Source organism: Fukomys damarensis, unplaced genomic scaffold, assembly GCF_012274545.1.
Source record: "Fukomys damarensis isolate Sample0158 unplaced genomic scaffold, DMR_v1.0_HiC HiC_scaffold_17, whole genome shotgun sequence".
Lineage (NCBI taxonomy): Eukaryota > Metazoa > Chordata > Mammalia > Rodentia > Bathyergidae > Fukomys > Fukomys damarensis.
The window spans coordinates 28166738-28187694 of record NW_022900929.1 but is presented as its reverse complement, the minus strand read 5'-3'; the positions used below and the strand labels follow the sequence as shown (position 1 = coordinate 28187694).

Sequence of the window (20957 nt, the reverse complement as noted above, 5' to 3'; positions counted from 1 at the left end):
AGCAAAGAATGACAGAAGCCATACTTTGGAGTGAAAGTGGCAGAACTTCTGATCCTCCTGACCAGACGCCCCAAGTGCTGGGATTTACAGAGCCCAGTAGCGCAGACAAAACAAAACAGCAGGGATGGGCTCCACATTGGAGGAATATGGAAGTACACTGTTCATTTTCCTTCCTGAATAACTCGTGACTGGGTGTGGGAAGGGCTCTCGGCGACACCGGGAGTGGGGGGGTCTCACAGACTGGAGCAGGAGCTGCGCCCCACGCCACCGTTGGAGGACAGGGTGGAGGCAGAAGAGGACCCTGCGTCTTGGCCAGCTTGCCCTCCCCTGTGCCCGGCTCTCTGTCATTCTCAGGAGGGGAAAGTCCTTACTTTATTCTAAAGTCAGCCCCAGGAACAGCCGGCTGCCTCAGCGCCCACCCGGCCGCCCTCGCTGGGCCAGCTCTGACCAGGTGAAGTCCACTCCGCAGCTCCGCACAGAAGAAACCTCCCTCCACTGTCTGTGCGAGGCCCTCACTGCTTCCTAAGGGCTCAACTTTATCCTGGTGAGCATTTTTCTGGGGCACTACTCTACGTTTAGAGTAGTGAAAGATGGCAGTGGACAAGCTGCAGCCCCCCCCGCCCCATCTGCACCACCTTAGGGGTCCTATTAGATAGGGTGCAAATGGAGACCATGCTTTCTCTCTCTCTCTCTCTTATATGTGAACCTCAATTTCCTTCCTCCGACATTGGGTGATTTCCTGACGTGCAGGTGATTTTCTACCCTTATAACGCAGCTCTATAGGACGTATAGATTAAAGTTATGAAACAGTGAATAGAGAGCAATAAAAAGGACACGGATCTTGGCAGTCATCCCCCGGGGGACTGGGATGGCTTCAGCAAGCCTGTGATGGCACCATTAGTCTTTGGGCTGAGGAAGAGGGTGGGAAGAGGACCTGTGTTTCAAAAGTGTGAAGCAATCACCAGAGACCTGCTGAGGCAGTCATGCACCAGAGAGGATGGGGTGGGGAAGGTGAGACCCTGCTCGAAAGACTTGGGTGCCTGCTCAGGGCCTGGAGACAGGGTGTCCAGGACAATGGGAGCCGTAAAGCATTTGTAGCAGAGTTCAACAGAGAGATTCATGTCTTAGAACCACCATCTAGCAATACTGAAGAAGGTAATTTTAAAAAAGGCTTTGGAAGAGCTAATATGAAGAAGTTGGACATTCTTGGGGTGGATATGCTTGAGGAAATAGAGGGAAGAATTAAGGACTTGGGACCCACCTGAAGGTTAGAAGAGTGATTAACACAGATGGGGGAAAGGTGGTTGGATTTGATCGATATACACTGCAAGTGTGTAAGGAAATAGCACACTGAACACCAGCAGTCTGACGATCAGCAGTGTGTATATTAACGAGCTTTTGAAATCCTAACGCTTCGGTCTCTGTCCTATTCGAAACTTCCTGCACTCCAGTAAAAGTCATTTTAGGACACTTGGGAATCTTTACATCTTTTACTTAAAGCCAGTTTTCCAAGGAGGGGTCCGAAACTAGTGTGCTGAGCGAAATAAGCCAGACACAGAAAGAGCAGTATCACGTGTTCACCCTCATATGTGGACCCCCCAAATGACAAGAAAGTAGGAGGAGGCTCTTACTAGATAAGAGGGAGGATGGGGAAGGACCGGTGATGGGGGTGGAGAAGAGCAAAACATCAGACACAGTGAATGTCCCCCAAATGCAAAACTGGGGAGGGGGTGCCGAGGGAGGTGGGAAATGTCACGTGCATGTGAGAATCTGCTCAGAGGAAGCAAACCCACTGACCTCTGTGACAAATCAAAAAAGAGAAAAAAAGTCAAGGACCCAGCTGCCTCTGCTAGTGCTTACTGGAAAGTGGTCCCCACAGTTCTCAAAGAGTTGCCAGAGAAGCCTTGGGGGACCGATGCTGCTTCTATCTTCTGCTACTACAGCCTGGCTCTGGGAACCAAGCACTTGTGGTGGGAGTGGGATGTGAGTTCCACCTAGGAGGAGGCAGGACCAGACACATCCCAGTGTGCGTGTGCGTGTGTGTGTGTGTGTGTGTGTGTGTATACAGGTGGATGGATGCTGTCACAGCTTTGTCTAGCTGTCACCCCAGAGCCTCACACAGTCACAGGGCTTTTGCAGGGGTGGCTGGATCTAGATTGGGATTAAGATCTAGGATGAAAGGCGTGTGATTACTAGACCAGCACCCTGACTGGTTTAGTACCGCCCTAATCCCAGCAGTCTGGATGGGACAAAAGGGGTGGAAAACGCTGTTAAGGTCCCTTGTTGCTTTTGCTGCTGTGTGGGTGCCATGAGCTGTTTTCCTCTGCGATGCCCCCTGCCCCCGCCTTGGAGCCAGCTGATCATAGACTGAAACCTCTATGAACTGTGAGGTAAATAAACCCTCTTGTCTCAGCAACAAGAGAAAAGTAACTAAATAAACCCTCTTGTCTCAGCAACAAGAAAAAAGTAACTAAATAAACCCTCTTGTCTCAGTAACAAGAGAAAAGTAACTAAGACACACATAATTTTCAGTGGACTTGGTATACTGGAGTGGCCAAGCTGGCCACACCAAGCCCTCCAGCAGTGCTGCCTGCCACGTCCAAGCAGCCCTGACTCCCAAGAAGGTGAACGGGCCGGGCCATCCAGGGATATGATCCCAGGGCTGGCAGGGAGGGCCATCTGTGACCCGGCAGAGCAGACAGACCGTGGAGAGAGCCCAGCGTGTCGCAGGGGCACGTCATTTTAAGCAGCAATCTTGTTTAATATTTGTTGAATGCCTCCGACCTGCCCAGTACTTCTTTCTGATCCCTTCTTCAACACCCACCAGGGCCCTACAAACACCCAGGGAGGACTGCATGGCACTGGGGACACAAGTCCTGCTACAGTCCCAGTGGGTGCTAAGGTTGGTGCTTGGCCAGGTGCTGGGACAGACTGGGCAGGTGGATAAGGACCAGGGGTACTAGCTTCCCATGCAGGCTTGAAGGATCCATGGCCCTGATCCCAGGGAAGAGACTGCAGCCCTAATGGTTCATCCATGTGAATTAGAGAGTCCTAGAAAGTTAGAAATTCAGAAAAATAAAAATTGAGTATTAAAGTTAAGTATTAGCAGGACACGTAAACCCAGACTAAGCAGATACCCTCCCCTGCTCCCAGCCCTGCACTGGGGGATTGAACCCAGGGCTTTTGCATGGAGCTACATGCCTGGCCTTTCTTTTCATTTTGATTTGGGTCTGGATAAGTTGCTAGGTTGCCTAGGCTGATCTGGGACTTGAGATCTTCTGGCTTTCAGACTCCCAGAGTGCGGGAATTTCAGGCCTGCACCAAACAGGTCGTGTGTGTGCCCCTTGTTCAGGGCCACTCAAGCCCAGGGTCCCTCCACATGCACACTGGCTCCTCCCCATGTACCCCTCGGCCCCCTCCCCTCCAGGGGCTGCTTCCCCTCCTGCAGGAAGCACCGGGGCTCCTGGCAGCTCCAGAAGGCCGTAGCCGCAGGCCACAGGGCTGGGTCTGCCCGGGATACAGAGGAAGGGGGTTCCTGGGTAAACAACTGCTCCCGGAGCCCGGGCCCAGGCCTCCAACTGGAGGCCACTCTGGGGCGCTGTTCTCACTGCCGTCTCTGAGGAGCTCCGCCAGGGGCCAAGGGCAGCCCAGCCCCCACCTCCTGCTGGGGCGGGGCCACTCCCCACCCCAAGCTCCTCACCCTCACTTCCAGGTCGCCCTGCTGGCCCTTGGGGTGTGTGACCACGCCCAGTGTCCCTTGTCCTCGGGGCCTCAGGCCCTGCAACTCCAGGGTCCCACGCACATTCCGTGTCCACTGTGGCCTCCCTTGAGAGGGAGCCCCATTTCCTCCGGATAGCGGCGCGATCAAGTAATCCATGGGGGGACACAGGCCACTGGTTTTCTGCAATTTGCATCACCACACTTTAGCTACACTGCAAGCTGAGCTGTGGGTCCTCTTATTTTAGACACAGATTAATCTTTCTGTGACCTTTACTAGGAGGCTGTGGAGATATATTCTTTTAAATAGCAAAACCAAGAAAACCAGTTACCTGCAGTGTATGATTCTGACTCTGGTTTGACAAGTACATTAGGGGAGATAAGTTTTTGCTCAAAGACAAAAACAGTCAAGAAGGAATGTAGGCACATATGTGTTCCAGTATTTTTCAGATGTAGATTTAGATACTTCTTTAGATATGCTGTAGCACTTTACACATTTTTAAATTCCACATCATTATTATTGTTGTTTGTGTTACTGGGATTCACACCCAAGGGTGCTTTGCTGTGCGACATCCTAGCCCCTTTTTAGTTTCTTTTTTGAGATAGAATCTCACAAGTGGCCCAGGCTGGGCTCCAACCTGAGACACTCCTGCTTCAGCCTCCCTCAGTGCGGTATTACCCCCATGTGTCATTGCACCTGGCTTAAATATTCCATTTTCCATATGGCATCATTCAGGTGCATTTTTAGAGGGTTGCCGGTCTGGCCAGCATTTTAGAAGTTCAAGCCAAAGGGAAGAGAAGCGAAAAAAGCCATCTTGCCAGAGGGCGCAGGGGCCACAGCTGAGCAGTGAGTCCCCAGCCCCTTCCCTTGTCTTCCTGCTCAGCTTCCCGGCAATGCTGACACAATTTGTCCTCAAGACCTGATCTGGTTTTGCACCCAAGCACCTGGTCCCCGGGGGATCCAGGTAGCTGAGGGGTGTGAAGACGCAGGCTTCCTCCTCTATCGTACCTTCTTCTGAGAAGTGGACATTCATATCACTTGCCTGTTTTTTATTGGGTCTTTTGTTTGGGGAGGGGCTCTAATTTTTTTTTAGTTCTTTATATATTCTAGATACTAGTACTTTGTTTGAGGAACAGCTGGCAGACTTTTGCCCCATTTTGTAGATTTTCTTTTTTATTCTGTTGATTCTTTTGCTGAGCAGAAAATTTTTCATTTGATGTGATCCCATTTGTTGGTTCTCGATGCTATTTCCTGTGCAACTGGGGCTCTATTCAGAAAGTCCCTGCCTGCACCTACAGCCTTGAGTGTTTTACCTATTCTGTCTTCTAGCAGGTCATGTTTCTGAGTTAATATTTAGTTCTTTGATCCATTTTGGTTTGGATGTAGTGCGTGGTGAGAGATGTGGGTCTAGATCCGGTCTTCTGCATGTGGACAGCCAGTTTTCCCAACACCATTTAGTAAAGAGACTGTCTTTCCTCCAGTGTATGTTCTTGGCCTCTTTGTCAAAGATCAATAGGTTAATGTCCTTGAGGTCGTTTCTGCACCAGGGCTTCAGGGGGAAAGGAATCCTTCCACACTGTCGATGGGAATACAAACTAGTACACCCACTGTGGAAATCAGTGCGGAGTTTCCTCAAAAAGCTAAAGCTAGAAATTTCACTCAACCCAGTTATTCTCAGTGTCTTCCCCAAAGAGTTAGAGACATCATATTGCGGTGATGCACACACACCCATGTTAATAGCAGCACAACGCATAACAGCTAAATCTTGGGAATGGCTTATACGTCCATCAACAGATGAATGGATGAAAGTGTGGTGTTTGTACACAGCGGAGCACCACTCTGCCGTAAGGACGGATCAACGAGTCATTTGTAGGGAGACGGCTGCACCTCGAGAGCACCATGTTAAGTGAAGTAAATCGGACACACAAGCTGAAATATCCTATGATTTCTCTCAAATAAGAAACCCAAATTATACATAAAGAGCAACGTAGGGTGAAGGGAGGGCAGGGACAAGGGGAAAAAATGAGAACCAAGACCTGTCATGTAAAGGTACAAGATCCCAGTGATGAACATAACTGTACTGTATACCTAAAATGTGCCAATAAACTCAATGAGAGAAAAAAAAAATGGATCACCACTGAGTTTGCGATCATCTGAATTTTGGAATGGATTATTTTATAAAATCTTCATGTCTCCACATTTGTTCTTTGGATTCTCATTTAAATATATGTATTTACAAACGTCTGCAGGATGTATAAAATTCCTGTAATATACAAATATGCATATGTATATCTTATATACATGAGTGTACATATTCTCATATATCAGATCCTATATGTAGATGTATTAGGTCTTGAAAGTGTCATTTATAAAAGAAAAATCTCTAAATAGAAACGAGCAAAGTAAAAGATAAATAAAAGGGAACAGAGATATAAATCTTTCTCAAATGGGAAATGGATCAAGAAAAAGGTGGGGCAGTGAGAAGGGAGGGACAGGTGATGAAAAAGAAATTAAGCTGTGTTGTGCACACATATCCACATGGAGAAGGTAAACATGCTGCACACTGACTGGCTGACTGAGTGGATGAGGTAAATAATCCACATCAAAGGAACCGAAGTCTGGGTATATTTTCCCAATGGAGAATCAGATATTCCTCTAGCCTCCCTGTGGTCCTTTCAAAGTTCAATAAAAATACCTGCAAATTGCTGAACAAAAAAAAAAAAATGCGTACGATGCATATAGATTCTATGTAAATGCTACACTGCTTTATAAAGAGGACTTGAGAAGCTGCATCATCTGGGGGCCCAAAAGGGTCCTGGAAGCCTCCCGCCCTGGACCCCAGGCATGACAGCCTTTACCCCCTCTGCTGACCCGGTTTGGGGTTGCCGGCCTGTGGTGCTTCCTGTGGCCAGAAGTGGCCGAGAGTGTCCTCACACACTACAGTCCCGTCCCCTGCTGCCTCCCTGGCCTCTCTGGATTTCTGCTTTTGCCTGAGGGAACCTGTGGGGCTATGCCCTGCCCTCAGGGTCCAAGTCCCCCTACAGCAGATGGCTTTGACCAGGTAGAGTCCCTGGTGTCTCCTGTCGCCCTGCTACCCACCCTGGAAGCCTGGGCCCCACACCCCACGGGCCTTCTCCTCTGTCCCTCCTTCTGCCTGGCTCACAGGGCATGCACCAAGTCATGCCTTATCTTCTATCTTGTGGCTTTGCCCACAGAAGACAATGGAAACTGTCTCCCAGCCCTGGAAAAGTAGGGGCACACCCAGTGCACTGTGCAGTTTACAAAATTAGAACCAAGGAGTTTGCCCCAGAAGCCCCCGGGGAACAGCAGCATCCGAGCCTGCAGGGAAAAAGCTCTTCCTGAGCACTGGGCTCCGGCAGGGCACACAAACCCTCACCAGTGGGTGAGGGACCTGCTACAGGGAGGAAAGGGACTGCTCGGAGGACAACAGCTGGGAGGATATTCGAAGCTAACTGCACTGAGAAAAGTGCAAACTCAACAAAAAGAGGTGCCCCGAATAAAACCACACTGTTGCTTCCCAGTGCCATTTAGGTAGAATGGGTAAGGATCTATGGTGACACAAAGCTGGAGTACCACGGTATCCAGCCCAGCATTCATGTTTCCCTGCAGTTCATTAACAACATTAACAACTGGACACTAGGTGCCCTGCCGTGCGGATGGATTCGTGAATTCTCACTCTCAGAAAGAGCATGAATCTGGGCCAACCAAGGTCTTTGTGCTAAAGATCTGTCACTACTTGCTATTGGATCACCCTCTACGTGTACTTGCACGGATGTGTAAGTAGGAGCACGCTTACCTTGCAAAAAATGGACACTTCAATCTCTAAAAGCACAGAGCAGTTTTTCAGGAAAAGCACTCGCTAATTAGAGATTGAACGTCGCATTGGCCTGTGTGGAGAGATTAGGAGAGGAGCCTGAGGAGTCTCCTCGGGAGACAGCTCCACCCCTGCAGGGGTGGTGGCCTCGGACCTGGTCCAGGCTGCCTGTGCTCCCCAACCTCCCCGGGTGACCGGAAGGGGCATGGTGTGCAAATGGCACTTTCCACATAGTTTGTTTCCTTTTTCTTCAGTTTTTATTAGTACACACGCGCAGTGCACACTGATGGCTCTCCTCACGGGGAGTCGGTGCAGGGACACTGCACATCCCAGTTCTTTCTCATCACTTTCGCCCTTCCCCTCCCTTTACCTCTCAGTCCCTTCCCATCTGCGAAAGCTCTCCCTCCCTGCTTCTTCTTACCTTTTACTTTGCCCTGTATTTGTGTTTTGGAGCAGTCGCATAAGAGAAGCCCTGCAATGTTTACATTTTCAAGCAGGTGGTCAAAAGTATCAATCCTGAAGACGGACTCTGCAAACATACAAGTTCCTCATTTTTAATTACACTCTTTAATTTTGCAATCTCTTTGTCTTTTAGGTTTAGCAGTTTAGGGATCATAGGGATAAACTGTAGTTCCCAGAGCTTAATGATAATTCAGTCTACCCTAAGCCAACTGGGGCAAAAGGATCTACTGTCGAATATCCTCACTTACGAGAAAGCAATTCTGGGTTCGCATCACTCCTGCTGTGGGACAGTTGTCCTTTCTGCCCTCAAGGGTGACCTGGACAAACAGCAGGGAAGGACCTGGCTTTATTCCCTGTCTCAAGTCCCCACTGCATTGTAGGCATGACACACTTATGGGAAAAATTAACTATTTTTGACGTAATCTGCATCTTACCAACCTTATTGAAGATCTAAGGCAGCTGCTGATGGTGTATGGGAGCTAAAGCAGACGCAGACAGATCTGAAGCCATGGAGGGAGAAGGTGGGGTGGGCGGCAGCAGGTCCACAAACCACCACAGTCTTGGGTGTGCACCCATGACTCAAAAGGCTTCTTAAAATAGTAGTTCCGAATGTGAAACTGGTTTACGTTTGTTCCAGTGTCTAAGTCACAGGTACTTATTCAAGCAGCCTGGAGCTTCCTGGCTGCGGGGGGGGGGAATGGAAGAATCTGCAACTTCATTCTTCTCCAAATGGTGAGCCACCACCACCGAGCTGAGGAAATGACTGAGGTGGGCGCTTGCCTGACAGACTCAGAAACCAGTTCTTCAGGGGAGACAGACACTGACTTGGTCTGAATTCTTAAAAGAAGCTTTTGATCATTTTTTTAATATCAGAAGCTTTTTATATTAGGGATAGTGACTTTATAACTTCGGATTTTCAAACTTTCTTTTTTATTTATTTATTTTTTAGATTACTCCGTAGTTTATTTGTACGGCAAAACTCTTATTCTACATAATTTTAAGTATGACATTAAAAATCAAAGTTGTGGACTATAGCACAAACCAAGTATGGAGTTTCAGGTTTAGACAAAAACAACATGGATTTTCCAACTTTAAAGAAATGCGTTGTGATCGCAGCACTGATAGCGATTAGCCTCGTTTTACATCCATATGTTACTATAGACATATATATGTATAGAATTTAACGGGAAAAATAAATGCATGCTGATGTAAAGTGGGCATCTGCACACACCGATACTGTGTGCGCCCCCTTCCATGACAACGACAATTGGGCTTTACTTTCGAATGTACATATTTTATTTCGACACACGGTCATCCCCCCATGTGGATCGGGGAGGGGTTACAGCCCCCCCCACCAAAATCTGTGGGTGCTCGAATCCTTCAAATAAGGTGGCTTAGAATTACATGTGCCACACACTCATCTGCACACACACTTTAAAGACCACTTACAATTCCTGATACAATGTAAATTCTACGGAAACAGCTACTACGCTGTACGGTTGAGGAAATGACGTGAAAAGTTTGTGCCTGTTTCCTACAAATGCAATTTTTTTCCGACGTTTTTCATCCGTGCTTGTTTGAATCCACGGACGGGGAACCCGCGCTTACAGAAGGCAGAGCCTGTGTCCATGTGTAACAATTTATCACAGTTCCTCTCAGTAAGCATCAAGTTTCTCCCGTTTTCGCTCCATGAAATAGAACGCTGCCTTTCTAACCTCTTCTTGCCAATACATTCATTAAATTGTGTGGTCATTTGCTTGACAAAATCCTAAAAGTGAAATTACTAACTGGAAACAGCTTCAGCAAAGGCACTGGAAACCTTTTTTGCACATGTACCCCGGGCAGGCCCTGGGGGTGTGAGGCCTGAAGTCGCTGCTCTCTTCACACCAGCATCAATTCCCCGGGGCAAGTGACAAAGCACAGCCAGGACTGATCTACAAGGCGCACACTTTTATTTATTGGCCATTCGTATATTTTAGTTTGAAATTTTTCATTACTGCTCTTTGCACTGATCCTAATAGTTTAAGCTTCTTTAAAAATGCTATTTCTTGTCTGCAGCCATGCCACCCTGAATATGCCTGATCTCATCTGATCTCCGGAAAAATGCTGTTTTTATAAGTAAAATGAGAATCTGATTGTTTTCACTGATATATTTTCCAAGTTTGTCTTAAACTTTTTTTTTGTTTTATTTTCATATTAGAAATCTTTTTTCCCCTTGGTGGTGTGTTTGCTTCATTGTCTTCTTTGAAAAAAATTTCTGTACACACACACACACACACACACACACACACACACACACGCACCCCCCACACACACCACCTTATAAACCAATTTCCCGGATTTCTGGGTAATCTGTCCTGAAATGACCCATTTAAACCTGTGTTCCAGGAGCAGTTTGTTTAGTGGAGGGCCGTACTTTTATTAGTTTCAAATCATTTTCTCAATATCTTCTGTTGGAAAAAGATTTATCCAGTATTCATGGGTTTTCAATGACTTCACCTGTTCATTTCCAGATTTTCTATTTTGCTCTAGCACAAGGATCACATTTTTCATGTTATTGTCCTTCATAACATTTCTGCTACTCTGTAACACTAATTGACTAGGGTTACCTGCATGCACCTTTCTTTGGATTTATTTTTTGCAGCGCAGATGTCTTCTGCCCCTGGGGTGGCCGCAGGTGGACCTCTGACCTCTCAGAGCCAGGACTCGACTCTCACTTGGTGACTCCGGCTCAGGGTCTGAGAGGCCTTGCTCCCTGCCCCCGGATGTTTCCCGACGTGGCAGCGTCCCCTGTGCAACGGAAAGTCTCCAAAGAAGCGCGTGGCTCTGCTTTCACAGTGACAAGGTCTCTATCCTCAGATCTGTGACCGTGCCCTCCCATGCCGGCCCTGAGGGATGAGGCCAGGAGCCCCTGTATTGCGCTACCCTCACAGCTGGCCTGCATTGTAGGCCAGGCTGAGAGGCCACCACCGGGAGGACAGCCCAAGGCAGGCCCGGGCACACTGCCTCTGGACTCCAGGACACATACAGGTGAGCAGGATATTCCGCATCCTTTATTCCCCACCACAGCGCACACACCAGGCTGTGGCCTTTTTCAGAAGAATGCAGTTTCTCTCTCCTGCCTGTTGAAGGGGTTGCAGGGCTTCACAGTTGTGACCATCCTGGACAGTGGCCCCTGGCGACGGAAGAGGTCAACTCCCATTGCTTTTCGTAAGGTGCTGAGACGGAATGGAAAAAGAAAAGAAGAAACTGATGGATAAAATTGACATGAAAACGTATAACCTCATGTGTTCTCCAACTAATAGTACATGTCCATAGGAGGGAGGGGTGGGGGAGGGGAGCGGGAGGGAGGGGAAGGCAGCTAGAGACCAGGAGAGGAGGCTGGGGATGCTCCGTGCTGTTTGCATTCCCTTCTCTTTTACTGAACACCTCTGTGCCTATAGTAGGTGGGGAGAAGGTGACCAGCAGCACAGAAGGTACCCCCTGGTGGCCAGGCCCTGGGCGTGGGGCACAGGAGATACAGCCACCTCACTGGGTGGGGAGGGGCATAGAGTGAAGACTCCAAGGGAGGCTATAGGACATCACATCGCTGGTGCCCGGAGCCTGGGCCCAGGGAGGTGGGCGAGGGTCTGTGCTCTTCCTGGTCTGAGGCTGCCCACGCAGTAGAGATGCAATTGTCCTGCCCAGTTTATTGTGAGGATTAGAGCATTGTACGGATGAGGCACTACCCAGCTGCCACACGTAGTGGTGGCAGTCCATGCCTGCTCATGAGCCACACCATGGTGCCCGCAGGAACTGTGCATAGACGCACTGCCATTGTAGACACACGCACATGGCACAATAAATACTCAGGCGGCGGGATGCTTGAGTGTAGCAGTTAGGCGGTGAGGGTGGGAAGCCATTCAGGCCTCCTCCATACACCTTGTTTCCCAGCTGTCACGGCAGTGACACGTGAACACAGTTATTATTATTATTATTATTATTATTATTATTATTATTAATTTTATGTTTCAGGAAATGATCCGTGTAGTGAGAGTGCCTGTGTCTACACAGGTTACAGTCTGGAGCCAGGGATGCAACATATGGGGCTCAATGGAAATGGGTGCTGGGGGGAGGGAAGCGTCTCTGACCTACCACATGCTCCCCACCCTCTCCCCCAGGCCCTTCCGGGCAGCCCTTCCTGTCTTCCTGCATCCCACACGGCGGGGGGGAATCCATGCACCGGTGTGGGGCACAGCAGTTTGTGCACCCTGAAAACCTAAGCAATTTAAAACTCCAAACCACCACTGCGGGTCTTATCAACCGCAAAGATCCAGGGCAAATACACCACCAGCTGCCTGCAGGAAGAGTCAACGGTCCCCTTATCAGTCCCTCTCTGGCAAGAGCTAAGGAGCGTGGGTTGGGAGGAAGTGGAGGCTGGGAGCCGGGAGATGACGGTGTAAGGAGTTTAAAGTGAGTGGAGGATGGAGAGAAGCAGCTGGGCAGCTGGAGGGGTAAAGTGGGAGGCGGGACTTGGGCGTAGTAAGCTACAGGCCAGCAGCAAGAAGCCGGGCATGCAGGAGCAAGCGGAAAGGAGGAAGGGAAGGGGCCAGGGTCTCAGAGAGGAGGAGGAGAAAAGTGAGGGTCAGACAGAAGTAAGGGCAGAAGAAGCACCGATGGGCACAGAGCTTCCAACTGAGGAAGGTGGGCAAAGAGACAGCAAGGCCACGACAGTGATATTTCGGGTGTCTCTCCACAGGTTTAAAGTTTAGGCTGCAGATGTGGTGGCACATACCTGTAATCCCAGCACTTGGGAGGCTGAGGCAGGAGGGTCACTGTGAGTTTGAGACCAGCCTAGGCTACATAGTGAGTTCCAGGTCAGTCTCAACTACATAGTGAGACCCTGTCTCAAAATAAATAAATAAATAAATAAACAAACAAATAAACAAATAATAACATTTAGGCTGCAGAAACAAAAACAAATAAATGAGACTATGTCAAAGTCAATAGTCTCCATTCCACAACAAAACTAGAAGGCAATCTAAAGATTGGGGAAAATGATTGCAAACTATATTTATGATAAGGCATTAATACCCAAGGTTTATTAAAAAAAAACACACTACAACTGAGTAGCAAAACACAAATGAAACAATTCAGAAATTCAGAAAATGGGCAAAGGGCCAAGTGTGGTACATGCCTGTACTCTTAGTCCTTGGGAGGCCGAGGCAAGGAGATCATGAACGAGCACAGCCCAGGAAACTCAGTGATTTAGTGGAGTCCAATCTCAAATTGAAAAAAAGAAATTTTTTTAAGGGCTAAGGATAAAGCTTAATGCAAAGGCCCTGTGTTCGATCCCCACTGCTGCAAAAAAGGAAGAGACAAAATATCTGAAAATATATTTTTTTCGGGGATTTAGCTCAGTGGCACTGTGCCTGCCTCACAAGTGCAAGGTCCAGAGCTTGATCTCTGGTACCAAAAACAAAAACAAAAACATATATTTTCAAAAGAGACATAAACATGGCCAATAGATGCACAAACACACTTAATATCACTAATACCATCAGAGAAGTGCAACTCAAAACCACAGTGCACTATCTATCCCCTTACAACCATTAGGACAGCCATTAGCAGAAAGAGGAACGATAACAAGTGTTGGTGAGAACACAGGGGAGAGGGGACCTTTATGTATTGTTGGTGGGAAAGTCCACTCCTGCAGCTATTGTGGAAAACAGGATAGAGGGCCCTAAAACACCTGGGAACACAACTACCATACCCACCGTCAATCCCTCCTCAGATTCAGAGTGGGACCAAAGGAGATGAGATCTCCCTGGTAAAGACATCTCCACCCCTGTGCTGGGCACAGCCCAGGTCCCAGTGATGACCAATGCACCAAGAGGATGTGGAAGTCAGAGAAACTGAGAAGAGCATTATCCTCAGAGAAAGGGGAGATCTCGACATTGCCACAACCTAGATGAACTCAGAGGACAAGGTGCTCGGTGAAATATGCCAAACACAGAAGGAAAAATGCTGCACGACCTCACTTATATGGGAAATATTTATGGAAAAAGATGAGATATGCAGAGTTAAAGAACGAGACAGTAGTTGAGAGGGGTAGAATGTGGGGGGAAGGAATGAGGAGAGATAGGTCAAAGGACAGAAGGACATGTGTAGGAGTTCTCCTCTGGGTTCAGGCAGCTTTGCATTTTCAAAACCATGTCCTCTCTTCTGCAGCCCAGGACCTCCACCAAAGGCTCTCAAATCTGAGTTATAACGAGGAGGAGTCCTCACCCTTCCATCCTCTCCCATCCAGTATCTTCTATGTTCAGTCTGCAAAAGTGAAGTTGAAATGCATCTGCGACTGCCAAGGGAGTTTTATAAAAATAAGACAGTTACTCAGAAGAAGTTAATCTGTCGCGTGAAAGTGAGTTCCATGGGTCTTCTTTCTAACACTACAAGGAGGAGGTGTGTACGCAAAACTTCCATCTAGAGGCCCTGCAAGGTCCCTGTGTGCTTTACATGTCTCAAGATGCCTGTTAGCAACATGTAGATAAACATTTGCCCACCTTGGTTTTGCACTGTCATTTTGAGTAAGATTCCAGAAGAAAAGCATGCAGAAAGCCTAATAAAATTCCCCTCAGTAGTAAAATGAACTCTCCTCTATTTTGGACCTGATGCCTCATTTTTTAAAATGTGAATTTTCTCTTGGTATTTAATTGTTCTTTGATGGAATAACCATAATGAGGGTCCCCCCTTCTCACGCATCAGAGCAAAGTGAACAACAGGACTCACACTTACCTGTGTAGCTTGGAGTCCGGTGAAGGCGTGGTTGATGGGATATGAGAATTTGCTGGGTGCATGGCCGTGAAATGAACCTTGCCGGTATATCCTGGGATATTTGCAGTGCTGAAGTGAGGAGTTAAGAGGGGAGGAAAGGAAATGAAAATAATGATTTGTGAAATAGTCACAGTAACTAGAACCCAAATGTGAAAAACATAAAGGAGGATGCAGGCTCTTTTTTTTTTTTATGCCTAGGGCCTGGACTTGGGCTGTACAGGTTGGAAGGCAGTGCCCACACACAGAGACAGAAGATCCACTCTAGGGCTGAGGAAATGTATTGCAAGCACGTGTTCTGCTGTTACTTTAAATCTGCACGTCTTTTGCATACATGACGCCCTGCTGAGCTTGGTTTCGTAATGAAGGAAGACACCACTTTTGACAAAACTACAGACGTGGGCTTCACACATGGCTTCTCTAAGGCTAACTCCAGGTTCAGCACCCTTCTCTTTACTGCTGCCATTCTTTTTACCAAGGTCTTTAGTGAGTGCCCTGTTTTAGTGATTTTAGGCAATTTCCTGAAATTGTACATGGAAGTCAAATGCCAACCGCACACTGGCGTGCTCAAATCCCGTGGGCAGTTCTGTTTCCCCATCCTTCTCCCTACCAGAGAGGAAAGAAGAAAGAAAAGGGAAACCCCAGGACACACGGGAAGATCCTGTACTGTATACAAAGGCTCTCCTGGAAGAGGCAAACAAGCACCAAAACAACTGATTCAATCAGCAGTCCAGAAAGATAAGAAGAATAACTAGTATATCTGCCATGCTAGCACCCAGTGCTGTCTACATCGACCTTCCCAGGGTGCAACTGCTGCCCTGAGGCAGGGCCAGGCCTGGTGCCTCCCCCACAAGAGCCGATGGCAGCCCATGAGGCCCAGTGCTAGAACAGTGCCTCGGCCTCAGCTTGCTGCTCTGGCCTGGAGGGGAAAACAAGGACGACGCCATCTTGGATGCCCCGGGTCCACAGCTTCCGCTCAGTTCAGGGGTCTGCACCTCCCCGTGGGTCTCTGACAGCCTGGCAAGTCAGTGCTGGGTTCCTTACTCACAACTGATACCCAGACAAAAAAGAGCGCAAGGAACAGGCTGTGGCAGGCAGAGGAGTGCCTTCTCTGGGGTGGTCTTGGTTATACTGATGTCCACACCACACGTCGGGCAAGCCAGGTGAAAGCACCTCCTGCAACCACTGAACTTTGGAATAATTTTCAAGAAACCGTGCTCAAAGGCAGTCGCTCCTCTTTACGATTTGCATCTTGAGAGGCCCCAGAGGCCCAGCTGTGGGGTGCAGTGGAGCTGTTGGGGGTGAAGCCTGCAGAGAAAATGTTAGGCTACTGGGCATGGGACGAGGGTGACCTCAGACCCTGGTCTCTTCTGTCCCTCTCCTTGCTTCCTGCCTGCTGTGATCTGGGCAAATATCTTTGCCCACCAGGCCACCATGATGCACTGAGCCATCGTGGGCCCAAAGCAGCGGGGCTGCATGACCATGGACTGAAACCCAGTGAACCGGAAGTTGCCATCACCAGCCTTTCTTCTTTACAAGTTGACTCCCCTAGGTGTGTTGTCACAGTGACAGAAAGCTGCCAAACACACTCCTTTTAAGCATCAGGTGATAGGGCCAACCAAAGAGCCAAGTTAGTGAAGTATGCTTGGCCTCAAAGTTAGAGAACAGTGGAAGGATATGTGGCCCTTCCCATCAGCTCTCAGGCCCATGCTGGGAACCTCACTGCCTCTGCTGTGGACTTGAGGAATGATACTAACCCCCAGACTTGTCTGTGAGCCAAGTGGGGATGGTGTGGTCATTCCTACTGCAGTTCTGCAGGGTTCACCCTGAACTGATTATCGATCATGGCCTGTTGTCTTAACCACAAGGGGCAGAGTAATCCAAGAGTCAGGGAAAGGGCTATGCAGCATGCAGGGATCCGGGCTGATCAATACGGCGCTGTCCTCCCAGTGCGTAATTCTCTGACTGCTGGGCTGCAGCCAGTAGACTGGGCACTCCCTGGCACCATTGGGGGGGCTGTCACATCAAGAGCAATGGTGCAGATGAATGCATTTTTTGAGGCTGGGAAAACCAGGCAGCCCAAGCGCATGAGAGGCCCCCCATGAGAGGTGGCTTCCATTCCCGGACTGCCCTCCCTCCCACTCTATCCATCACTTTGGGGAGGAAAGCTCCTGGAACCCCCTCAGGGCAGTTCACTCTGGGGACCGAAGGCCCTACAGGAACGTGAAAGCAGCAAGGGCTTCATTGCCACTTGGTAGGCTCTCAGCTAAATTAGCTGACAGCACAAGACTTTAAAGAAACAAAGCGTTTGCCAAACTGGGGCCATGTAGGTGGAGAAGGCGAGGCTTCTTCGGTAAGGGAGATGGCAGAGTTGCGGGGTCTCGGCAAGCAGCCGCACAGCCAGCTCTCGGGACATGGGTAAGACCTGGGTGATCGGAAAAGGACGGCCTGGGGACGGCTTGAAGTAGCGCAGGGAGGGGCCTTGCGTGGAGAGGAGCTCGGCGTTTCAGAGCGTGATTGGAAGGCCACTGGGGACCCCGGCAAGCAACAAAAGCTGTTAAATCCCACGCGGTGCCCTGTAGGATTTCTTGGAATTTTCTTAAGAGAAAAGTGGCTGCAGATTACAGAGGAGGCACAGCCGAGGCCCAATTGCGGGTGTGTGCTTCTCCCCCAGACATTAGCTGAAGCTCCCATGCATGTGACAGGAAATCCCCTCCGTCTGTGTGGCAGGTTTTTTTTTCCACTGCCTCTGAGACACCTGCACAGTTAAAGGTCTGTGAAGTCAGACCTTCCAGCAGCGCGGGCGACCTGTCAGTCATGGGAAGGGCCGGGTTTAAAACAGCCCCTGGCTCCATACTCTGCTGCGGCACACAGGTTACCGACGCTAAGTGGGGGCATGCGTTACATTCCGCGAATGCTGTTCTGCGATGTGACATCACGTCTAATAATAACATTTCTTCGTGAGCTAGTAGACTGATTAGCTGCTTGGGCTGGAGGGTGGATTCGGTTGCATAATAAACTGCCAAATATTTGAAAACGAAAGTTCTCACCCACGCTGCCTCTGAATTTATTCCATTTAACCCTTGCAGGCAGGACTATCACGCAAGGGGATCTTTGCTTTCTCTCCTGCAAAGTATTGCCCTCCTATCAAGAAAAGAGTGTTTCTTTGGGGTGATATTCCTCAGCTGGAGGAAACGGCGCTGTGAGAGACACTGCAATACGCACAGAGGCTGTGAGACGGATTCCGGGGTTCACTGCCTATTCAAAGAGCTCCAGGCCCCCACTTGAGGACAGTGGAGAGAGGCTCATTTCAAATATGAACTCCTCATTTTTGTCTTTGTTCCACAGCCTCTTGTCGTTGGAACACCTTCTTTTGTACCCCTGATTGCTTCTGAGCCTGGATTTTGTTCAGACCTGGCTAAAATCTGGGTTTCTTATTGCCTAAGTTTAACACTGACTGGTTTCTCTCAACCAAGCATAATAAAATAGATAATAATTTCAGAAAGTAAGAAAGTTTGGTGTATTAGGAAGGGGCAGCTCGGGTTGTGTGCAGTTAAAAGTGACACGGAAAGTCATGGAAACATGGGGGAAGGCATGTTATACGTGAAATATAGGCGTTGCCTGTGTAGATGGATTCAGGCATGCACGGAACTTCTCTGTGCACTGCGCACATGACGAATGCTCACCGAGCATGTGATGTATTCTCTTTGAGATGCTTTCCACGAGCTATTTAATTTCCATGAAGCCGCTGTGCAGTAGACCTTACTCTCATGCCCGGTTTTCAAGCCGCAGAATGGAGCCAGAGAAAGTCCAAGTCACACGTCCAGAGCCAAACAAGGCATCCTGGGGCAGAACTGGACCTCAACACAGAAAGCCCATGCAAAGGTGATGCCCCTGGACTGTGTGGGAAGCCAAGGCCTCTGCCTGGCCCCAGCCTGGACAGAAGACCCGGTTATGTAGGGGGGTGCTGCTCAGTGCCAGCTTGCAAGACCAAGTCCAAGCCAGGGAACAGTCCCCGATTTAAACTGCTCTGTTCGGCCTGGTTCTGGGGAGAATTGCAGTGAGTCCCGGGATCCTGACAGTTTTGAGGTTCAAGAATACTTTTCACACTTTCTCCTATGGTGTGGGGTTGGAATACGGAGCTCCCTGAACTCTAGACAAGCTCTGAAAGGCCAATCTGCCTGCCTCAGCCCCAGGAGTATGGTTTAAAAAGTGCCACAAAAAGGTTTGACGATCCAGAGACCTGCAGATTACAGATGTGGGCAGGGGAGGGCAGACACACAGCAGAAGCAGTACAGGACCACATGTGCTGTGGGCCCAGGCTGGGGTGGACGCTCTGGGTGGAGGCTGCATCTCTGCAAGGGGCTGGTCTCCTGAGCTAGGGAAGGCGCTGCTGCAGTGCCCATGCTGCAGGGGAGGCAGAGGGGAGGTGGGGGTGGGGGCAGATGGGGAGAAAGCCAGGAGCGAGGACCAGCATGCAGCGCCTGCCGTGGCCTGCAGGGAGCCCGGGTCCAGAGGCCACGGAGACCTCGGGGTGGGGGTGGGGGGGTGCACACCCAGAGAAGGGAGACGGAGCCCTGTGACTATGAAGCTGTGAGGGGTTTTGGCGGAGAAATACAAACAAAACTGAACCTCTCTGGGAGGACCTGCTCCCTGTCCTGCTCTCATTACCAAGCTGCACACGGCTGCCAGGTGCTGTTCAGGAGGTGCAGATCTGCTGTTACTGGCCGCGCCCAATGGGTGTATTTCCTCCTGTTCTTGCTCCCCCTAGCCTCATTTACAAGGGGAAGTAGAAATAGCAGGCAAGGGTGAAGCCCCCCAGCCAGACCCAGCCAGAGGCACAAGGGGAGGGTGGGGGTCTGCCCTAGGGAGTGGAGGCCCATTCTCTTGGCTTCTTGTGAGATGTGTGATTTGGGACTCTGCACCGCTTCCTCCTGTCTCAGCCTCCTCAACCCCCGTGCCAACGGGGACAGAACAGGTTCCCAACCTTTGGCCTCATCACACTATTTTGAAAAGCAAATGAGGGAGCAGATGTGAAAGTCCTCTGAAAAGGCAGAAGTGTCAGGCTGTTGTGAGGAACTACTATTCATAGCTGTCCTTGAACGTGGGCTGTGGCCCAGTTTTATTTTACTTTTTTAACTGCAGCACAGCTCAGTGGCTGGCGGGAAAGCCTCCCTTGGTCCACTCAGATCACCAGGTGCTGCCTGGGAAACAGTCTTGGACAATTCCTCTTCTCCTTTTTTGAATGCTTTCTTACAGAAATCACTGAGGTGGAAAAGCACAGCAAATAAGAAACTGTGGTGTTCTGAGACAGAGACCGCAGTCAGTGGGGGCCACGCAGACAGCTGGTTTGGAAATGTGGGGGGAGACCAGGTGCGAGATCCCAGGGAAGCAGGGCAGGCTGGGAAACTCCCTGTCTTCCCAGGAAGGTGCAAGGATGGGCACTGGGATCCTGACCAGGCAGGGACCTGCAGCTCCTGTGCCAGGCCCCGGTGGTCATGACGCCTTGGGATCAAGAAGGTGTCACTGGGCACCTAGGCCACGGGACGGAGAGAAGTCAGATGTAAAAATGAGACCTGTGACTCAGCCGTTTCCTCACTTTTCTGTTTGACACAGAGCAGGAATGGGAATTCATATCACTAAAAAATTGGGAACATTTTCCCAAGCTGTCCAGTAGCACTTATTTGTTGCAAAAGTTAAAAGCATGTGTTATCATGAGTGCCAATAATTCCCGATGAACCCAATGGGTATTTGGATACTCCTGGTTCCTAAAGCAGCCTCAGATTATAAATGAAGAGGACCCACGTGGAAACCACATTAGTATTTTGAGTTTTTTTACTCCAATACCTTTTCATAGCTGGGCATGCCTGTCAAATTAGGACATTTTTTAAAATGAGAAATCTCATGTAATAATCCTAATTTTAGCTACTTGGTATGCAGGCATGCATGCATAATTGTGCAAAGATATGTAAAAAGGCAATTTTTGCTTTATTCATAATAGGAGAAATCTTTTAGTCAGAGCTTGATACAAATTTGCCAGGGGAGGCCAGGGGTTTAGGTCAGTGGTTCGGTGGCCTGCCTTGCAAGCGCAAGGACCCAAGTTCAATCCCTGGTACCAAAAAAAAAAAAAAA

At 49.2% G+C, this 20957-nt stretch overlaps 1 protein-coding gene across 1 annotated transcript in view; it reads right to left on the bottom strand.

Annotated features, from left to right (window-relative positions):
• Nucleotides 1–10317: 10317 nt before the first annotated feature.
• Nucleotides 10318–20957, bottom strand: part of Spata48 (spermatogenesis associated 48) — a 37284-nt gene continuing 26644 nt past the window's right edge. Inside the window, exons 8-9 of the mRNA XM_010624891.3 lie at nucleotides 14790–14897; nucleotides 10318–11233 (exon numbers count right to left, since the gene is read on the bottom strand). Of these exons, the coding sequence (XP_010623193.1) occupies nucleotides 11110–11233; nucleotides 14790–14897 (232 nt within the window). The 3' untranslated portion in view covers nucleotides 10318–11109. The remainder of the gene's footprint in view (nucleotides 11234–14789; nucleotides 14898–20957) is intronic.